The sequence below is a fragment of the Leptidea sinapis genome, chromosome 25, assembly GCF_905404315.1.
Source record: "Leptidea sinapis chromosome 25, ilLepSina1.1, whole genome shotgun sequence".
Taxonomy (NCBI): Eukaryota; Metazoa; Arthropoda; class Insecta; order Lepidoptera; family Pieridae; genus Leptidea; species Leptidea sinapis.
In genome coordinates this window covers 12,839,227-12,859,004 of record NC_066289.1, presented here as the reverse complement: position 1 = coordinate 12,859,004, position 19,778 = coordinate 12,839,227, and the positions used below count along the sequence as shown (strand labels likewise).

Sequence of the window (19,778 nt, the reverse complement as noted above, 5' to 3'; positions counted from 1 at the left end):
TCGATATTTGTTATATAAATAAAAGTAATTATTGGTAAGGGCACAACTAAAGAATAGCTGTACCAATTCAGCGAATTTATTAATATTATTTTTTTTTGTAAGAAAAAATTGCGTTAAAAAATACTTTTCTTCTTCATATAAAATTAGCTGTCAAATCATAATCGGCAGTCATAATGTTACGAACCAAATAAAAATATTGTATACCATTAGGCATTAGAATGAATATTAACAAGTTTGTAACGAAAGTGTGAATGTAATTTGGGCACAGTTCCTAATTCAGAAAAACACCAACACTTTTTCACTTATTATAATACACCACACATAGAAGAAGAATATCAAATATAAAGTACTTAAACGGACCCTGATAATATAATACATTAATTACACAGTACTATTCAAAAGAGTGCGTGTGTACCAACTTATGTATGCACGCAAGAAGTTATATTTCTTTGGCGTAACAAAGCAAACTCCATAAAATTATTTACTCCTCCTATTCTACGTTTGTAGAAAGAACAATATTGTAAAAATCTTGCAAAGATGGCTTTGACAATTAATTATTAAATAACGAATACGGCTGTATGGGCTTCAACCCTTTGTCTGTCCGAATAATGGACGAAGAAACCAAAAAAAAACTTCAGTGTATAAATATATAAATAAATATAATTTCACTCTCATAATTTTTTCATAACGTGCCAGAAGAAATATAACTTCAATTAATTACAATAACTTAGAAATTAATTAATAAGATTAAACATAAGAAATTTCTGTTAAGAGATGCATGAGCTTATTAATTCAATGGTAAAAAATCGAATAACATTAAATTATTCAGTTACGATCATATAATCGACCAAAAAGATTTTTGCCTAGCCGCAGATTTTGTAATTATTAAGAAAGCATACTACGCATATACCCCGACCCTGTCATAAATATTTTGATTATTTTGTATCAGTGTAATGAATGTCTGAATTTTCTGTTTTTTTTTTAGTATAATGCCTGATTGTGTTATATTTTAATAGGTTATATAAATATGAAATAAAATATTTAAATGCTTGTTTGTGTAATATATACATATGATACCACAAGGGTCTATTCTCAGACCGTTCCTCTTCCTAATCTATATAAATGATTTTCCTAATCTTATTATATCTAAACATAAGGTAGTATTGTTTGCGGACGACACTTCACTGATTTTCAAAGTGAAAAGAAACCAAGCTATGCATGACGAAGTGAACGATATTCTATTTGACATCGTGTACTTATACATATATATATCTTAGCGCTAATAAGCTATTATTAAATAGCAAGAAATCGAAATGTATTAAATTTACCGTACCAAATGTCAGAAATGTAGATGCAAGTGTTTTGTTAAACGGAGAGGTGATAGAACCGCTGGAATCTGCTATATTTCTAGGCATTACTCTAGATTCCAAATTACCATATTGAAGGATGGGCGAATAGACTTAGTTCTGCAGCATACGTGGTTAAAAAGATTAGACAATTAACTGATATAGATACGGCGCGACTAGTATACTTTAGTTATTTCCATAGTATTATGTCCTATGGTATATTGCTATGGGGCAACGCTGCCAATATTAATACAGTATTTGTGCTGCAGAAAAGGGCTATTGGCGCTATCCATATATAACCTAGGTAGTAAAGAATCATTGAGAGCAAAATTTAAAGAAATTAACATCTTGACTGTTCCTTCTCAATATATTCTTGATAATGTGTTCATAGGCACATGTTGAATTTGCTAGAAACTGTCATAACCATAATGTTAACACCAGGAACAGACATAAGCTTGTAATGCCTACTAATCGGCTAAATCGAGTTAATAAGTCTTTTGTGGGGCAATGTATATGCTTTTACAACAAGATCCCAGAAAATGTTCAAAACAAAAGTATTACGTTATTCAAAACAATGGTTAAAAAACGTTTGTGTGGTAAAGGTTACTAACAAAAATGACTTTCTTAATGATACCACAGATTGGGAATGGAGCGACCGCCCTCAGGCTATTAAATAATAAGTTTAATTGTTTAATATTACTTTGTAACATATGTTTTGATGAAAAAAAAAGCCCGCCGAGTTTGTTGCGCCCATTCTTCTCAGGCCTGAGCATTCATTTTGTAATAGATGGTAGTTTTTTTTGACTTACAATAAGTGATGTCACATCCTATTTTTAACCGACTTTAGAAAAGGAGGAGGTTCTCAATTCGTCGGTATTTTTTTTATGTTTGTTACCTCAAAACTTTCGACTGGGTGAACCGATTTTGATAATTCTTTTTTTATTTGAAAGCTAATGCTTCTCGAGTGGTCCCATTGTAATTTGGTCCAGATCTAACAATAAAATCCATGAGAAAACCATAAAAGTGTTAAATTTTGCTAAACATACGTATAGCAAAGTGGGTGATTAATTTACGAATAACTCAATATCGAGCCATTTGATTTCGATGATTCTTTTTTTACTATGTTTGGGTTCTGTTATGTTTTTTTAGGTTTAGGAGTTTGGTTAGGTTCTGATTACAGAATCCATTACAAAGTAACGGAACACTGTCTGTAATCAAATTGCAAAGTACTTACGTTCATTGCTGCATTGAAAAATTTAGTATATTTACACATATTTAGACAAATTGTTAGTAAGTGTACTTCAAATTCACACAAATAAAAAATTACAAAAAAATAACAAAAAACAACCGACTTCAAAAACACTATTCCAAAACAATAGATATAATATGCACTAAAAAGTATAAAAATAATTGCGTATTTTTATACAATCTAATTCTAGTTACGATTATTGTAATTTTTGGAGTCGGTGTCATCCAAGATAGGCTTGTAACTACATACATAGTTATAGGTGAGATGTGCTTGAGTCGTGAGGAGTAGAGAGGCGAGAGCGGGTCGCGGCGGAAGGACACAGATTCCAAAAATTATAATAATCGTAACTAGAAATAGATTGTATAAAAATACGCAATTATTTTTATATTTTTTAGTGCATATTATATCTATTGTTTTGGAATAATGTTTTTGAAGTCGGTTGTTTTTTGTTAAAAATTTTTTGAGTAATAATATTTGATATTGAATTTAAATTTGATAAAATACATATACTAAAATGATTTGTGTTAGCCACAAGCTTATAAAGTTTGTTGTTGATACATAAATAACGGTATCACTCGGAAATACATCTTATATTTTATTTTATTTTTATTTTAACTTCTGACAGAACGAAATCTGTTCAGGCAGTTAGTTTTTAATATATTATTTTTAATTAAATCCGACGCCATAGATTGTATATCTCTCTTGTATAGCGATTTCTGGGACATTTTTACCATTACTTACTTCTGTAAATAATAATGCAAAGTAATCATTAAATAGAAGAGTTTCATTCAATATTTTAACAAAAATATTTGTGAATTTCAAGTTAGGTATGAAATTGTTTATGTATAGTAATTTGAAGCAAGCAAGCAAGCCCTTACGCTACATAAGGCTACATAGTAATTAGCACATTCATTCAAATGTTTTTATCGGGAGGGAGTATTTCCTTTTTCCTTACATAATAATTCTTATCAGGAAATATATGTTGGAAGTTACGTTATACAACTTAATTAACGTAATTGTCGAAAATCGAGTTTTCATAGTACGGCACAGACAACGGAATCACAGCATGAGAGGCCTTGCCGCCGCGCCTTTGTACTAGAGACATCATAATTTACCTCTTACATCCTTCTGCCTCAAAATAAAACTCTCGTACTAATAAATAGTCATCGGTAATATTTCAAACTCCGTTGACAATTATTAGGCTCGATAGCGGATACAATTTGTCCTAATTTTTGTAATGGGATGATATATTGATAGTCCCAGCGGGTCCCGTCTAGCCAACATGGCGATATAAACAAAAAAAATCAGTTAATGCGCTGCTCGTCAGAACACAGAAGTAAAAATTTATTGCTTCACATATTGCAAACATTATATTTGGTCGTTATGAAATATCTCTAGGAACTATTAATTGCGCTGTTTTACATTATTAATATATTGTTTATTTATTACTATGATACACTATTGATCATTCACTAAACATTATATGATTATTCATAACTTATAAGTATGGTTCGAAGTGTAACATCTATTAAAGTGTGCATTCACAAAACAAAAACAACAACACGTCAGTAAAAACAAAAAATATTGAAAATTAAATAAAAAAAACATTAAGCTACTTAATGACATAATTTTTTAGTTCTCTTATAAACTCGAACCCTTTATTATATTGGAAGATATTGATAGTGTTATTATTAAATTATTATTATTAAATAATTTGTTAAACGATCGATACATTCTATTGAGGGGCGATATCTAACCTTGGTTCGTTCTTCTGTGTGATAGATAGAAGGAGTTATCAATGGGATGTCTTGGAATGATGTGAGGAACATACAGATTAATATTTGCTAGAAGTTGTGGTCATTTTAAATTTTCAGTAATAATTTTGTATATAATAAATATCAATTTTATAAGATATAATATTTGTACCAAAATATGGAATGAGCTATTTAGCGCGGTTTTATCAGCTCGATACGACATGGTACCTTAAGAAACACACGTACACCTCAACGCTGCTGTAATTCCTCAGATGTTGTAGGAGAGTCTGGGCCTTGGTGACCCTCATGGTTATGGTTTGTAAAGCGACGTAGGTCAGTGCAGACCAATGTGATCTATTGTGATAGTCACTGTTAACTTAACATAAGCTAAGATTAATTCTTTTCAGGTGCTGCTCGCTTGTTTAATATTTTTTCATCATTACTTTCTACATAATTTCATCATATTCAATGAGGTTACTAAAATAAGAATCGAACAATTTTGATTGAATTATCAAAATTTATGTCAAATGATCCTCACGAGAGTCGTTGCTTTTTTACTTTCCCATAAATGTTCAATGTGCGTAATGATGTTTTTATTTTAAAAAAATCATCCAGAATCGAACAAAGGGTATCGCAGAGAAATTCAACGGTTCTATATACTTCATCAGCAGTACTGACAATAGTAAATTAAACTCATGTTGACGACCTAGTGAACCTTCATAAAAAATATTTATTAGTACTACCATGCCATCTCCCTTAGCAACTTAAATGTTCAGGGCACCAAAAACCCAAAATTTAAAATTTTTAATTCAAATTAATTTTTTTTTCATTTTTTTAAGTCCTATAGGGCAAAGTTATGCACCTTATTCGACCAGTTTAGTGAATAAATTCATATTCAAATATAAATTTACATATTTTTATTCAAAATAGGATAAATCACTTTTTGAACGTATACTTAGTCTGGCCATAAATATTGTTAGAATTAAAAATAAAATACATATAACATTTGAATTTGGAATCTGTCATTTTTATATGATTGCTCATTGAGTTTTCTCATTTTGGCGCCAATACTACAGAATACATTATATAATATAGCCAATACATTGTAAGCGGTACGCATAGGGAGGTCAAATAAATTTTTTGTGTACGAATGTGAAATTTTTTACAATTAAGCAAAATTTTAACAAACCAAATGATCTTATTTATGTTCAAAGCTTAATTGAGGAAGCTTCCCAAGTAGGCCCCTAACAACACCCTGTTCAATAACCATGAATGGTCCATCCAGCAAGACTCGGCGTCGGGTCTACGCAGTCTTGGTTGGAAACGAACGTTTCGAACTTCATCAGAGCTGAAGACTGGCCGTCTCTCGTCTAGTCTCGATCTTAATCCCCTGGATTTTTATTTATTGTCTGTGAGTTTTAGAGAGTACGGCTTGCTTTAAATGCTATGATAATTTGGAGTCCCTAAAACAATCCGTACGATTGGCAGTGAAGAATTTTCCCATGAAAAGAGTGCGTGCTTCTATTGATAACTGGCCTCAACGGTTAAAGGACTGTATTGCAGCCAATGTAGACCTCGTGGTCTACATCCTATCATACTATCGTATAAGATTAAGCTTACACGAATAAGCTTTTTATATTTTTAATTCTTTTATATTTATGTACTAAGTTAACACATTGTAAAAGTAATAAATGTTATTTGCAATAGAAATTTTTCTTTCTTTGTTAGAGCCCTGAGACTTGAGAAGAAAAAGAGAGTTTCATTACCATCTAATTTGTTAATTAAATAGCCTGAGGGCGGACGCTCCATTTTCAAGGTGGTATCTAAAATAACGTATGACACATAGACGTTTTTACCAATGCCTTTGAAATTTGAAACACATTTATTTTGTACATTTTCTGGGATTATTGTGTAAAAGCGTATACATCAGCCAACCAAAAACTTACTAACTTTAACTGAGTCATAGGCATGACAAAATTATGTTTGTTCGTTAATACTAACAAATTAATTACTTTAGATCTCTTATTAAATACCTACAAGAAATGTGTTATGCAAAAACAAAAAATATCAGATTTGCCTCCATACAAAATTATAGTCCACATCAAAGATAAAATTCTGAAAGCATAACCTATAAATTATTTTGACTCAAGGCACTAAATATACATTTTAAACTTTAAACTACCCGTCCAATGACCACCTACACCGTGAAATGTCCAATAATTGAGATCTCAATCATCCAAAACGTTGTCCAGTGTCCGATAAACATGTGCTGGTATTCATTAGAGCTATTTCGCCAAAAGCCAAAGGCCACGGCCGATCCCGCCCTTTCACTTGGAGCACAGAATTAAAGAAATATTGAACTATACAAGATATTTTCACAAGTTTGATTGACAGACAATCATTTAAATACCTGTAGCTAATGTAGAATTGTTATCTTGTTGTTTGTGGCGGTTTGAGAGTTTGTGTGTGAATATTTGTCCGGCCATTAGTTGAACCGCTGAGTCAGTGTGTATCGTTTTAAATCTACAACAAGTATCGTGTTAACAAGCTGTACCTTCATTATGCTACATAATTGTTCGTTGCATCACTGTTTGTCTTGTGAAAGCTATTAAAAGTATACGAGAGTATAATATTCTCTATCGAACTATTGCCGACACAGGAGTTAAAACAAGCACTCAAGTGGGAATCAAACATGCACATGAAGGCATCATACCGTCATACCATCGTACATTGTAAATAAACGTTATACATAAAAAAAAAACAATATATTAATGTTTGATCACTGATACGTCTAGAACTACACTGGCCTTCAAAAGAAAGTATCACACTTTTAAAATTGGGATAACGTTTTAAGTTCACAAGATATACTTTCGAAATAAAAAGGACTCCAAAGAGAATTTAATTTTGTACCTAAAAACTTTATAGTCGGTAACCTTCTTTTAAGAATTGGCTGAAAAAAAACTTCAAAAACAAAATCATTCCTTTTTCAAAGTGGACGTTTCCGAATTACAATTTTACCAGTCACATTTTTCTTTCTGTTTTAAATTTTTTTCAAGATCGATGGGTCTTGTTTTAAAAATTTATGCTAAAAAGCACATAACATTTATTTATCATGCCTCTTTCAGTTGAAGAATGTGCTAGGAACATGGCTTTTCTGGAACTAGGCATCAGTATGCGTCGCACTGCAAGAATGGTGGGTGTGACGGTATGAACGGTCCAGAAGGTGAAGCGAAGGTACGAAGAGACTGGACACCATCTGAGGAGACCTTGTAATGGCAGACCCAGGTGTACCAGTGCCCGAGAAGATCGTTATATTATTTCCACTGTGTTAAGAAATCGCCACCAAAATGCAGTTGAAGTCCAGCAACAGCTACTTCAGACCCGGAGGGACTACATTAGTGACAGTACAGTGAGAAGAAGACTTGCTGAAGCAAATTTGAAACCCCGAAGACCAGCGAGTGGCCCAAAACTCGAGAGACAGCATCGAGTAGCGAGACTGCGATACGCCCGTGAACACATGCAGTGGGATGAAGAAGAATGGTCAAGAATTTTGTTTGCAGATGAGTCTCGATTCTCCCTTTACACTTCTGATGGAAGGCGAAGTGCTTACAGGCGACCTGGTGCACGATACCTTCAAGCCTGCATCTCAGAAAGAGTCCAATACGGTGGAGGCAGTGTACATGTATGGGCTGGCATATCTTCAGCAGGTCGCACATGGCTAGTAGCCATAGAAAATGGCACCCTCACTGGGCAAAGATATGCTCAAGAGATTCTCAATGAGTATGCAGGGCCGTATTTAGCAAATATGGGTGATGGATCGATGCTGATGCATGATAATGCCCGGCCACACACGGCTCATATCGTACAAGAGTATATTCAGGAGGTCGGTATCAGCGTGATGGCTTGGCCATCAAGAAGTCCTGATCTCAACCCGATTAAACACGCCTGGGATGAGCTTGGGAGGCAAGTCAGAAATCGCAGACCACCACCTACTACCCTCAGGGCACTAAAGCAGGCCCTGGTAGAAGAATGGGAGAATATTCCCCAACATCGGCTCCGAAACCTAGTGTTCAGTATGCCAAACCGGCTCGAAGCTGTAATCAGAGCTCGAGGAGGCAATAACAGTTATTAAAAATTAAATAACATGTAATAAATTTTAGTTGAATTTTTTTACACTAAACTAACAATGCCTATTTTCATTGTTTTATCTTTTTTAAGTTAAAAATGTTACTAATGTATAATTTTAGTTTCTAAGAATTAAAGCCTTTAAAATTTGCAACAAAACGTTTTTAATCTTAAATCTCTACCTTCTATAGTTAAGAAAAAAAATTAATTTGAAAAGTGTGATACTTACTTTTGCAGGCCAGTGTAGATCGACTGTCACCATGTCTGTGATTATTTCCGTCCGGTCCAGCCGAACCAAATCCGACAATATACTATAATTATTGTGGTTGGATGGTCAAGTCATCGAAAACTCTGCTTAATTTCGTTAAATTTAATATATACTACATATTACGAAACAAAGTCAAACTCAAAAACTACAGCATCGATTTTCATGTTTTTTTCACCAATGGATGGCGTTTTCACAGTTCTTGAAGAAGGTTTTAGTATATAACGTGTTAAGTTTTTATTCGAATATTTGTATACATTAACGATATTTGTTGGAGGTGTCTGGAAAAGATAAGCCAGATGGTAACAACTATTGAACATTGACGATTTCAAAAATATTATCACTATCGGTTACTTAATACCTATTACAACCGAAAATTAAAAACTATTTTTTCGGTCCATAAACCACGGAGACGAGGTAACAAAAATTACAAAAAAAATCATTCGAATTGAAAAACATCTCCTTTTTTGAAGTCGATTGAAACAAAAAAGCATCACACATATCAAGCTCATTTTTTATTTTTGTTGTATTAGTTGTTAGTTAGAGTGTTGTGTTATGATAATCGCACTATTATGTCGGCAATTAAAATAGGTTTACTTATTTAAAAGAAAAAAAAGTGCGTATGGACTTATGAACGTACGCATAAAAGTATTCTTCTTTGGAGTAATCAAATCAAAATCACTTTATTCATGTAGGTCACGGATATGACACTTATGAATGTCAAAAAAAATATTTTTTGTTATTAAATCTACTGCTACTTCGTAAAATGTTGAGCTAATGAGTAGAAGTAGCAAGAAATTCATTTATATATAATATAATACAAACAAAAACCCTTAAATAAATTTATGCCTCGGGCTATTTTACGTTTGCAAAAACAATAAAGTAATAAAGAAGTTATTAAATACAGCCAATAAAATTATGATTATTCCATATAATTAAGTTAAGTAAAGTGTAATGAAATAAGATTTATATTTTTTAATTTTAAAACTTTTATATGAAATGAAATTTGTATATTTAAATATAATTTAATTCTCGTCCATTGGTTGTGGTTCAGTAGACACATGAGTTACTGAAGTACCTACCTATGATACTTTGTATCTATGGTCTAGTTGACCTAATAATAATAAAATAAAATAGTAATAATTCACTCTGATATTTTTTCCCAAACGTGCCAGAAGAAGAAATAAGTTTCAAATAAATTAGGTACCTAAAGTTGACAATATATAAAAAGTGCACAATATATATAAATTCACAAAATTCACATGATTTATGTTCGTTTTAATATAAACAGTGAAACCGAACTGATTTAATTATTGTTTTAATAGCGGAACCACAACGTTTTATGATAATTTGAATGGTGTACATGCGTCAGTAGAGTCATAAATGTGACTACAAACGGTTTATTACACACTCAAATATAATCCATGTGTTAAATTACCACTAGGAACTGCGCCAAATTTATTATTAACTCTTATTTTATCACAAGCATTACCGACTTCTACATACTTTTTTCTGCATGTTTTTTAGGCACGTTAATATGGAGACGTCACTAATACACTACACTAATTGTAACTAACGGTCTTTTTTTAACCCAAAATCTAAATATATTTCAATGTAGAAAAATCCGGTAGCTATTTCTGACTGTTTAGTTTCGAATCAACTACAGCATAAAAAAGACGAACAATAGATCAATCAAAGAATAATAAAATCTAGATAATTTATACGTCTAGATAGACTGAGACAGATGTGAACATGTGAAAAAAAATACTTCAATGGTATAAAGAACCGAAGGGCTTTTCCTGCCTCTAAGGCTGAGATCTTTAGAGCGTACTTAGGCTTTACTCACGTTAAACTTTGCTGAGTGTGATAGCTGAGTATAAGCTTAGCATAATCTCTTTGTTTTTATAGTAATTTGACACCTGAAATTATACTAAGGTCAATATAAGTTAACAGCCGAATACAAAGTCAAATTTCTGTTTCATAACACTCAGTGAAGTTTTACGTAAGTAAGGTCTGAGCAACGTCTAAGGTCGCTCTATAGATCTCAGCTTTAGAGGCAGGCAAAACCCTTGTGACACCTATGATATTATAAGACAACGTGGGCGGCGGTGATCACCTATCCCTGCGGCTAACGCAGATAATGTTAATACCTGATTGTTCTTCTACTCCAATAAAACAATATATTAAACAATTTGTTAATTTAACTTCATCAAAATTACTTTCAAACAACAACGAAAAACAATATGATGCAACTCATAAAGAATAATTACATTCGAAACAATTGTATGGCGCCCCGCAGCGAAGAAACACATCTGAAACAATAACATACAAAACATATGTACGTGTCATCGGTTACCTATTATCCTTTAATTTTACTTTTATTGATTTTAATACGCTTTATAACACAGCTGGAGCTTTCGAATGTGAAGCTTGGTCTAATGAATTACATTTTGATTGCAAAGATGTCATTTTATTATTTCATATTGTCGTTAATTTTACTGCTACAAAAGGTTATCTAAGCTATGCTGCGGTGGCCTTTCAAAATGCGCCGGCAAAACGGTCGTCTTTCGATTTCTAAGTAAAAAAATTCCTAAGGGAATTATTACTTTTTTGCATGCAATAGTTACCTAAACATAATGTTAGTTTCCACGTGTACATGACCTGAATTATCGTTCTCGTTGCCACTGCAGTACCTAAGTTGCGTAATAAAGATGACACTAATAGCAATTGATTAAAACAGAATAATAGGTCCAAATATTTTATTACTTCTTTCATAAAATGAGAAATAAGAATATTACCGTAATTGTGTGTAAGTTAACGTTAACTTATACAATTTTTATGTTTGTTACTTTATTTTCATTCTCTTTATCCCACCTGATGATATGTGATACGCTGTCTATTGCAATGCAGCGCCGCTCAGGATTATGATTGAACCCAAATTTTGTCTGGCATCCCAACTGCGCTCATCTGTTTGAGACAATATATGATATTAAGTTTTATTAGCTCAGTAATTTCTGTTACTATAATGCTTCCACTTCTATCGACACACCCGAAGTGCTACTGCTTTTTACAATCAGACCTATCTGGAGGTACAAATACATTTGCAAACGAAAAAAAATTAGTCCATGAAACACGGAGATCAATTGAGAAGCTCCTCCTATTTTTGAAGTCAAACTGCTTGATCGCAGAAAAGGTGCATCCTGCAAACATATTTCCCCCATTGTTAACTTTTATAATTATTTGTTTGAATATGACTTCAGATGGCGTCGTAGCAGAAAGAGAAGAAAACTATTGAGGAGTACAGACCGCCTCCGCCGTTCCCGCGATGTAGGGAATAACCCACACTGTTCTGGGCTGGCGCGGCGATATCACGAATGTAATACTGATGTAAGTGTGTTATAGGTTTTGTAATCTTAGGACTGTAAACTACCAAACTAGACACCATAGAGATACAGCTCTACTGCTGTTTGTACGTGCAGACAAAGCTTCTTCTTTGCTCAATGGTTATTTTGGAGAACATCCAAACAACCCTCCAACTTCCTCCCAATATATAAATTATAATAAATAATAAATATAAATCTGTATTGTGTTCGTTCTCGTATCTTTATTAGATGTATAGACAATACAGAATTAAAATTTAAAAAAGAAATGTTGGGAGGAAGTTGGAGAGTTGTTTGGAGAGCAGGAGAAATCCGTTGAGCAAAGAAGGAGCTCTTTTCCTACGTACAGACACCGTGGTGTCCCGGTCAAATATAGCTCAAAGTCTACAACCGAGAGAAGATGTCTTCAAAGCACACTCTGCTGTTGTTAGAAGTCATACTACACATATCTGAACACTCAGCGATTGAATAATGTTTCAGCTTCAGTTTGTAGACAAGTATAATCTAGATTTATTTATTTTAACAGTGTATAAGAACCTGAATTCGCTTCCTCATTGAAATTATTGATATTAAAATTGAGGATATAACAAGAAACCACCCAAAATACTTACGCAATGAATTGCCTTTACTGGATATTAATAGCGTTTGGGCGCTCCTTATAATGACCCCTACCATTAATAAAGCGACCGATCGAGTTCTTCTTTTAAATTAAATTCGAGACCTCTTCATACAAACATTCTTCTTTCGGTGGACTTTAATGGTTATATTTTTTTATATTATAATATTATATTGCTTGCTGCTGAAGCATGAAGATCTGTTTAACCTGATTCCTGCCGCCAAATTCCACCTACGCACGACACGCCACAAGTAAGGATATCATCCCCACCATCTGGATGTGTGGCGGTCTTCCACAGTGCGGTTTTCAAGGAGCTTTCTTCCTCGTACTACAAAGCTGTGGAATGAGATTCCTTGTGCGGTGTTTCCGGGACGATACGACATGGGTACCTTCAAAAAAAGCGCGTACACCTTCCTTAAAGGCCGGCAACGCTCTTGTGATTCCTCTGGTGTTGCAAGAGAAAGTGGGTGGCGGTAATAACTTAACACCAGGTGACCCGTACGCTCGTTTGTCCTCCTATTCCATTAAAAAAAATCCTAAAATATTTTAATTATATTCGACAGCCATGCCCGGGGCCCCTGCGGGACTCCAGAGCTGAGCAATGTGCGGCGTTTGACCGAAGACCATTCCGGGGACGATTCTACACTTGGGTGCCATATGTTGACGGTACAGTAGTCTCAACATTATCTTTATAATTATATATATATCCTTATTACAAAACACACGTTAATAAACTACGATTCCTGTACATGATAAATATTAAGGAGAGTTAAAAAAAATTGTCATTTGTAGAGACTGCCGATAGAAGTGAACAGTTACAACTTTTAGTATTAAAATATAAAATATAATAACGTTTAATAATGTTTAAATTATTAATTTCAATTTATATATAAAAGTTCAATATCGTATTAATCAAACAAAAACACTATTTCAACAATGGACAGTTTATACAATATATTCAACTTTTCACTAAATCCATACGATTTCACTTAATAGATATACACAACACTATTGATGCACAATACTTCAGCTGTATAGCTACAGATATACTGCTATAAGCATTTAGGTGATGCGAACACACGAGATTTCATCCATCCAAAAAGTGTCTTACTATACTCGTATAATTATTTAAATTTTTTATTATTTATCGCGTGCACCAGGCATGAGAATGTCGGTAACGCGAACAGATAAGATTTTCCCATACCAAAAAGTGCTCAACGCGGCTAAAGAAATATTTAACTTCAAAAATAAATATCCTACAAAATAGCAAACCATTGACAAACGATCAATTCACATTTGAATTATTTAATTGCTACTTCTACTAAGCATCCAGTACAAACAATATCTGGCTGCATATTTTCGCTCTCTTAACTATTCATCGAACACTAGTAATGTACCCATACCTGGTCATTTTGTTGCAAAGGAAGTTGGAGGGTTGTTTGGATGTTCTCCAAAATAACCATTGAGCAAAGAAGAGTGCTTGTTGTTAAGACTGACTGAGTCACGGATTCACCTGACTTCAGCTGAATATCTAAGGGATCGGACATCCTGGGCCTAGATTATGATTATTTTATAGCAATAACAGAATTGTACATTTTATTAAAAATGTCCCTTAGTGGTAACGCAGAAACGTATTCAAGCGGCAATTGACGACGTGCTTGCACAGATCCCCTCCGCTGTAATCGTAGTCTTGGGTGATTTCAACGGGCACAATGCTGAAAGTCTTGGTTCACGTACCACAGACTACGCAGGGCGATGTGTGCATAATTTTACATTGGCGTATGGTCTGTCCCAGCGCGGCTCCCATATGTGGATAGCCACATGCCATCCATTAGATCTTCTGCTGACTACACATCCCGATAGTTACCAGGTCTCTGTCGATGCATCTCTCGGAACATCCGACCATTGCATGGTCAGGAGTATAGTCCAATCCAACGCCCACGTCGCAGACAACCAGTGACCCGCGTTCGGCATTACAAGTCAGCAGATTGGGATAGGATGCGTTCCTTTTTTACATGCTACACTTGGGACAAGGTTTGTTTCCCTTCGGATGATCCCAGTGCCTGCGCCGTTGCAGTAGCCGATGTGATAGTGCAGGGCATGGATATTTTTATACCAAGCTCTGTAGTACCGATTGGTGGCACATAACAGCCCTGGTTTGATGCGTCAGTTACAGCAGCATCTGAGTGCAAAAACAGGCGTATCGAAATTGAGTTGGGGTGCTGGGCTCAAAGGATCCGAACTGCAAAGTTCTAAAGATGAAATACAACTGTGCCTCCAGATTCTTTAAGCGGGAAATCGCCCGTGCGAAATCGAAGCACGTTGTCAAAATCGGCGAGCAGCTTTCCAGTAACCCGTTTGGAACAAGTAAGTTCTGGTCGTTGTCGAAAGCTGCTCTTGGTAATTTCAACCAGCCGTCGCTGACGTCGTTGCACTTGAGAAATGACACCCTGGCCCATACGGCAAAAGAGAAAGTCGCTGTGCGCTCTTTGCTCTTTTTGCCTCCAACTCGACTCTTGACGACAACGGAAATACACCGCCGATCCCTTCCATCCCGCGGTGTCAGAGCTCTATGCCTGAAGTACAGTTCAGACACAAAACTGTTCAGCGAGCGAGCTGTTTTCGTTAGAGGTCAGGAAGTTGAGCGGGCTGGATGGCATTTCTCCAATCGTGCTTACAACGTGTGCCCCTGAATTGACGCAAGTGCTAACGCGTTTATTCCGGCACTCTTATTAAAAAGACGTAGTCCATGACACATTGAAGTCAGCCCTTGTCCATTCGATTCCATTCCAAAAGAAAGGAAAACGTTCGGATCCGACAAACTACAGGCCTATTGCTATTACCTCCCTGCTCTCCAAAATCGAGATCATAATCTTAATCCAGCTCTTGGTATATCTACTTAGAAAGTCACCAGTTGATCAACGACCGACAGTACGGCTTTCGCTATGGTCGGTTGGCAGGCGATCTTCTGGTATACCTAACACATATATATAGCAATTGAAAGCAAGGGGGAAGGCCTGGCAGGTAGCCTGGATATAGCAAAGGCCTTTGATCGTGTATGGCACAAGGCGCTTCTCTCAAAACTTCCATCATTTGGGCTTCCCGAGAGTTTATGCAAGTGGACCTCCAGCTTCCTCACTGGGCGCAACATACAAGTCGTTGTCGATGGTTATTTCTCGAACCCGAAGCCCGTGAACGCTGGAGTACCCCAAAGCCATGTGCTATCTCCGACACTGTTTTCACTTGGCATTGCGTAGAGACGTCGCTTCATGGTGTGTCTTCTACCGCATCTATCACGGGGAGTGTTCCGAAGAGCTGTTTCACCTGATCCGCCGCAGACTTCGACCTTCGCACGATACGCCGCAAATTAGGTAATTACCTATTTCCGAGTGAAACCGTTATTTATGTCTCAACATGTATTTTAAATCTGTAATATCTTCGAAAATATTATTTTTTTTTATTCAATCCACCAGTGATAATTAGATTAATACAAGTATCAATACAATATTCATTCTAAAGTTAATTCTAAATGCATTATCTTTTAATGCAGATACAGCATGCAATTATTATGAAGCTTACAAATGTTTATATTATGGTATACTCAAACGAAGTACATTAATTAAAATAAGGGTATATTTTTTTTACCGAAAAAGAATAGTTGTAGGTTACAGGTAGTTTAGTGCAGTTAATTATATTTTGTTAATATTACAAATTATTTAATTTATCACATAATAACATTTTACTACGGAATGTTTTGAGTGAGTCCCCAAAAGGGTCCAAATGTTGGTTTGGTTAAAATAGATGCTGTAAATTTTTAGATTTTAATAAGAATTTAATATCGCTTCGTAATTAAGCCATTATTTCTTGTAAAAAGTAAGGAATATAAATTGTTATTGTACGATATCCCTAAGAGATAGACTTAATAATATACTGTCGTGGACTTTTTTGTAGATCTTATTCTAAAATTCTGTAGGATCTATAATATTTTAATGTATCTCGTCGCCAGCGTTCGGAAAACAATTTGTTTATTAACGACATCACATTAGAAACTTCTAAAATTATCAGTGTTTCTCTACTATATTATGCATATATTATACATACAAAGCTTTCTCTGTAATTACTCTATCTATTGACAAAAACCGCATCAAAATCTATCGCGTAGTTTTAAAGATCTAAACATACATAGGGACACACAGTGGGAAGCCACTTTGTTTTAAACTACGTAGTGCGTAGTGATTGGAATAATGTAGTAAAAAATGCAGTTATGTCACTGCAGTCGACATAATGAGAAAAAGAGAAAAAATTAATGCACTTTTCTTTAATTATGTTTCTTAGCCAGTACAATTGATGTAACCAGGTAACTCTCCCTGCACGCTGAACTGTCGACCGCGCGGTCAGCAGTTCTACGCGTCACTGGCACTGGTCGGAGACGGGACACCATGCACTAGGCCCGGGTTCAGAGCCATCTGTGTGCAAGGAGCTTGTAAGGTAAGTGCTCACTTCGAATAATCTTTAGTTTACTTCGAAAGAAATTCGAATGATTAAAACCCAAGTAAAGGCAAATTCAACCCATACAGAAAATTATAACGATATATAGAAATATCATGTGAAACTCATCTTGTACTTGCGCGCCTAAATAATTTATTATTATATTTATAAATTAAGTAACCCGCGCCCGCTCATTGTATAAATTGTCATATGTAATCAAATGTAATGTAAGATATTTTTATATTAAAAAAATAAATCATATAATTAAACGTTCTCCGAAACACGCTGCATCTTATTTTATATATTGTATTAGTCCGATCGGTTCAGTATTTCTAGCAGTATTACCGAACGAAGAAACCAGCTCTCCGTTGATTGTATTATAAACTATTGCAATTTTTACGGATTTGACGATGATATGCTATATATATATAACAAACCCTTCTTTTTTGTTGGGCTACTGAAAAAAATAGCATTGACTTAAGACGGGTTTTTGAGTTACGATTCAGCAAGTAATATATGACGAGAAAGAGGGAAAGAGAGCGCGCAGACATTATAAAAAAATATGAGAAAGTGTGATGAACAACAGGTGCACCTGATGGTATGTGATACGCCCTGCCAGTTACAATGCAGTGCAGCTCGCGATTCTTAAATGAACCCAAAAGCGGCATCATAATTGCTTTCGTTACTTTGAGACATAAGATTTACCAGTGGGAGGCTCTTTTGCTCTGTGCCGGCTAGATTATGGGTACGACAACGACGCCTATTTCTGCCGTGAAGCAGTCGTTTCTAGTGATTACTGGCCAAATGAGACTTAACACCTTATGTCTCCAGGTGACGAGCGAGCGCCCAGAATTTTTGGGCTTTTCAAGAATCCTGAGCGGCACTACATTGTAATGGGCAGGATGTATAAATTACCGCCAGCTGAACGTTATACTCGTGTCGTCCCTTATTGTCATAAAAATAGATGATAAGTCTCATAAGCTTAGTAATTACAGTAGCTAAGGCCCTTCAAACAAAAAACACAAAATAGTCACAAAGTACTATTTCACGGTATTTGTTACCTATACAACTTTTAAAAATAGCTAAATAGTGAATACTCAAATCTCTCGATTGCCCAGGGTCGACGTATTAGGACAGAAGGAAGATAATGTCATATATATCAATATGATAACTCTTCAGAAACTTACAAAGCGAGACCAGATATCTGTCAGAAGAAGCAGATTCTTCAGCCATGGAATAGAAAATCATAACCTTCTTATAGGTTATCGATACAGCGACATCTAGCGTGGAGTAGTTAATTTATACAAATAATAAGTATAGGTTACACGTTATATTATGTATGAAGCATACATAAACATATTATTAATATTGAATATAATTAATTCTATCCTTGATTATATTTATTTAGACTCCAGTAGGTAGTCTCGTGCCAGATTTTGGCGAGACAACACGTCCTGAGGATGCCTCGTGTAGAGGCGGGGCTCGTGTCGAGTTGTTTTAAAAACAAATATTGGCGGAATTAACACTAAAGAAAACTTAAATCATTTGGAAAACATATTGTTATTTTCAATCACTAATGTAGAATCTAGAAATAATCACTAATGTTATTAAGTATATATATACCTTTTACCAATTAGCACTTCGCAAAAGCTGAGCTTTGATTAGAAGAAATAGCAAGAAATTCATTATTTTTTTTTTATTCAATATTTACAGCTTTATTATTTTATAAATATTTTAAGAACAATTAATGCAAGGTGATGCAACTAATACTCAAGTATTTCAATAAAATAAAAATGCAAGTAAGTAGGTGAACCATGAAAAATAAAAGTCAATATTTATTAAGTACCTACAGTGGATGCATCAAGTCATGCAACATTTATACCTGAGTCTGTATAATATAAATAAAGAACGAATTTGGATGAGAATCGACCAGTTTTAACTTCGCTATCTAATAAATTAAGATATGAATCTTATATAAAGTTGTTTGTTGTTCAAATCGTTTAAATATGTATTTTATTTATAGTCCCATTATATATAGTTTTCTCACGAATTAGCAGTAAGTTAATCGTTCAACTTTCGAACAGGAAAATTTCAGTTTAAATAGTAATTTTATCCACTCAAGTTTATAATAAACTTAAATGGTTATATACTAAATAAACTTTCCAGACACCAATTACGATCAGTAAGCATAGATAATATTATTTATAGGTTGGATGTATTTTATAGTAGTATGCGGGGCTCGAACCTGACTCAGTGGAAAAGCGTTCGCACGGAGCGCAAGAGGTCGCGGGTTCGAGTCCCGTATTGTTCATAAATTTTGATTACAAATTTAATTTAAAATATCTTATTAAACGTCATAAACTAACACCTATTCGAACAAGTATGTCTCAGGCCTGAGAAGAATGGACGAAAGAAACTCTGGGGGCTTCATTTTTTTCATAAAATATCGTAACAATGTAATATCGTACAAAAAATGTATTATTAAATAGCCTGGGGGCGGTCGCTCTATTCCCAATCTGTTTTATTAAGAATGTCATTTATATTATAGTAACATA

The 19,778-nt window shown here is 34.6% G+C and overlaps 1 protein-coding gene across 1 annotated transcript in view; it reads left to right on the top strand.

Annotated features, from left to right (window-relative positions):
- Nucleotides 1-19,778, top strand: part of LOC126971926 (A disintegrin and metalloproteinase with thrombospondin motifs 9-like) — a 213,854-nt gene that overhangs the window by 96,417 nt on the left and 97,659 nt on the right. Inside the window, exons 5-7 of the mRNA XM_050818436.1 lie at nucleotides 12,000-12,126; nucleotides 13,299-13,401; nucleotides 17,093-17,223. Of these exons, the coding sequence (XP_050674393.1) occupies nucleotides 12,000-12,126; nucleotides 13,299-13,401; nucleotides 17,093-17,223 (361 nt within the window). The remainder of the gene's footprint in view (nucleotides 1-11,999; nucleotides 12,127-13,298; nucleotides 13,402-17,092; nucleotides 17,224-19,778) is intronic.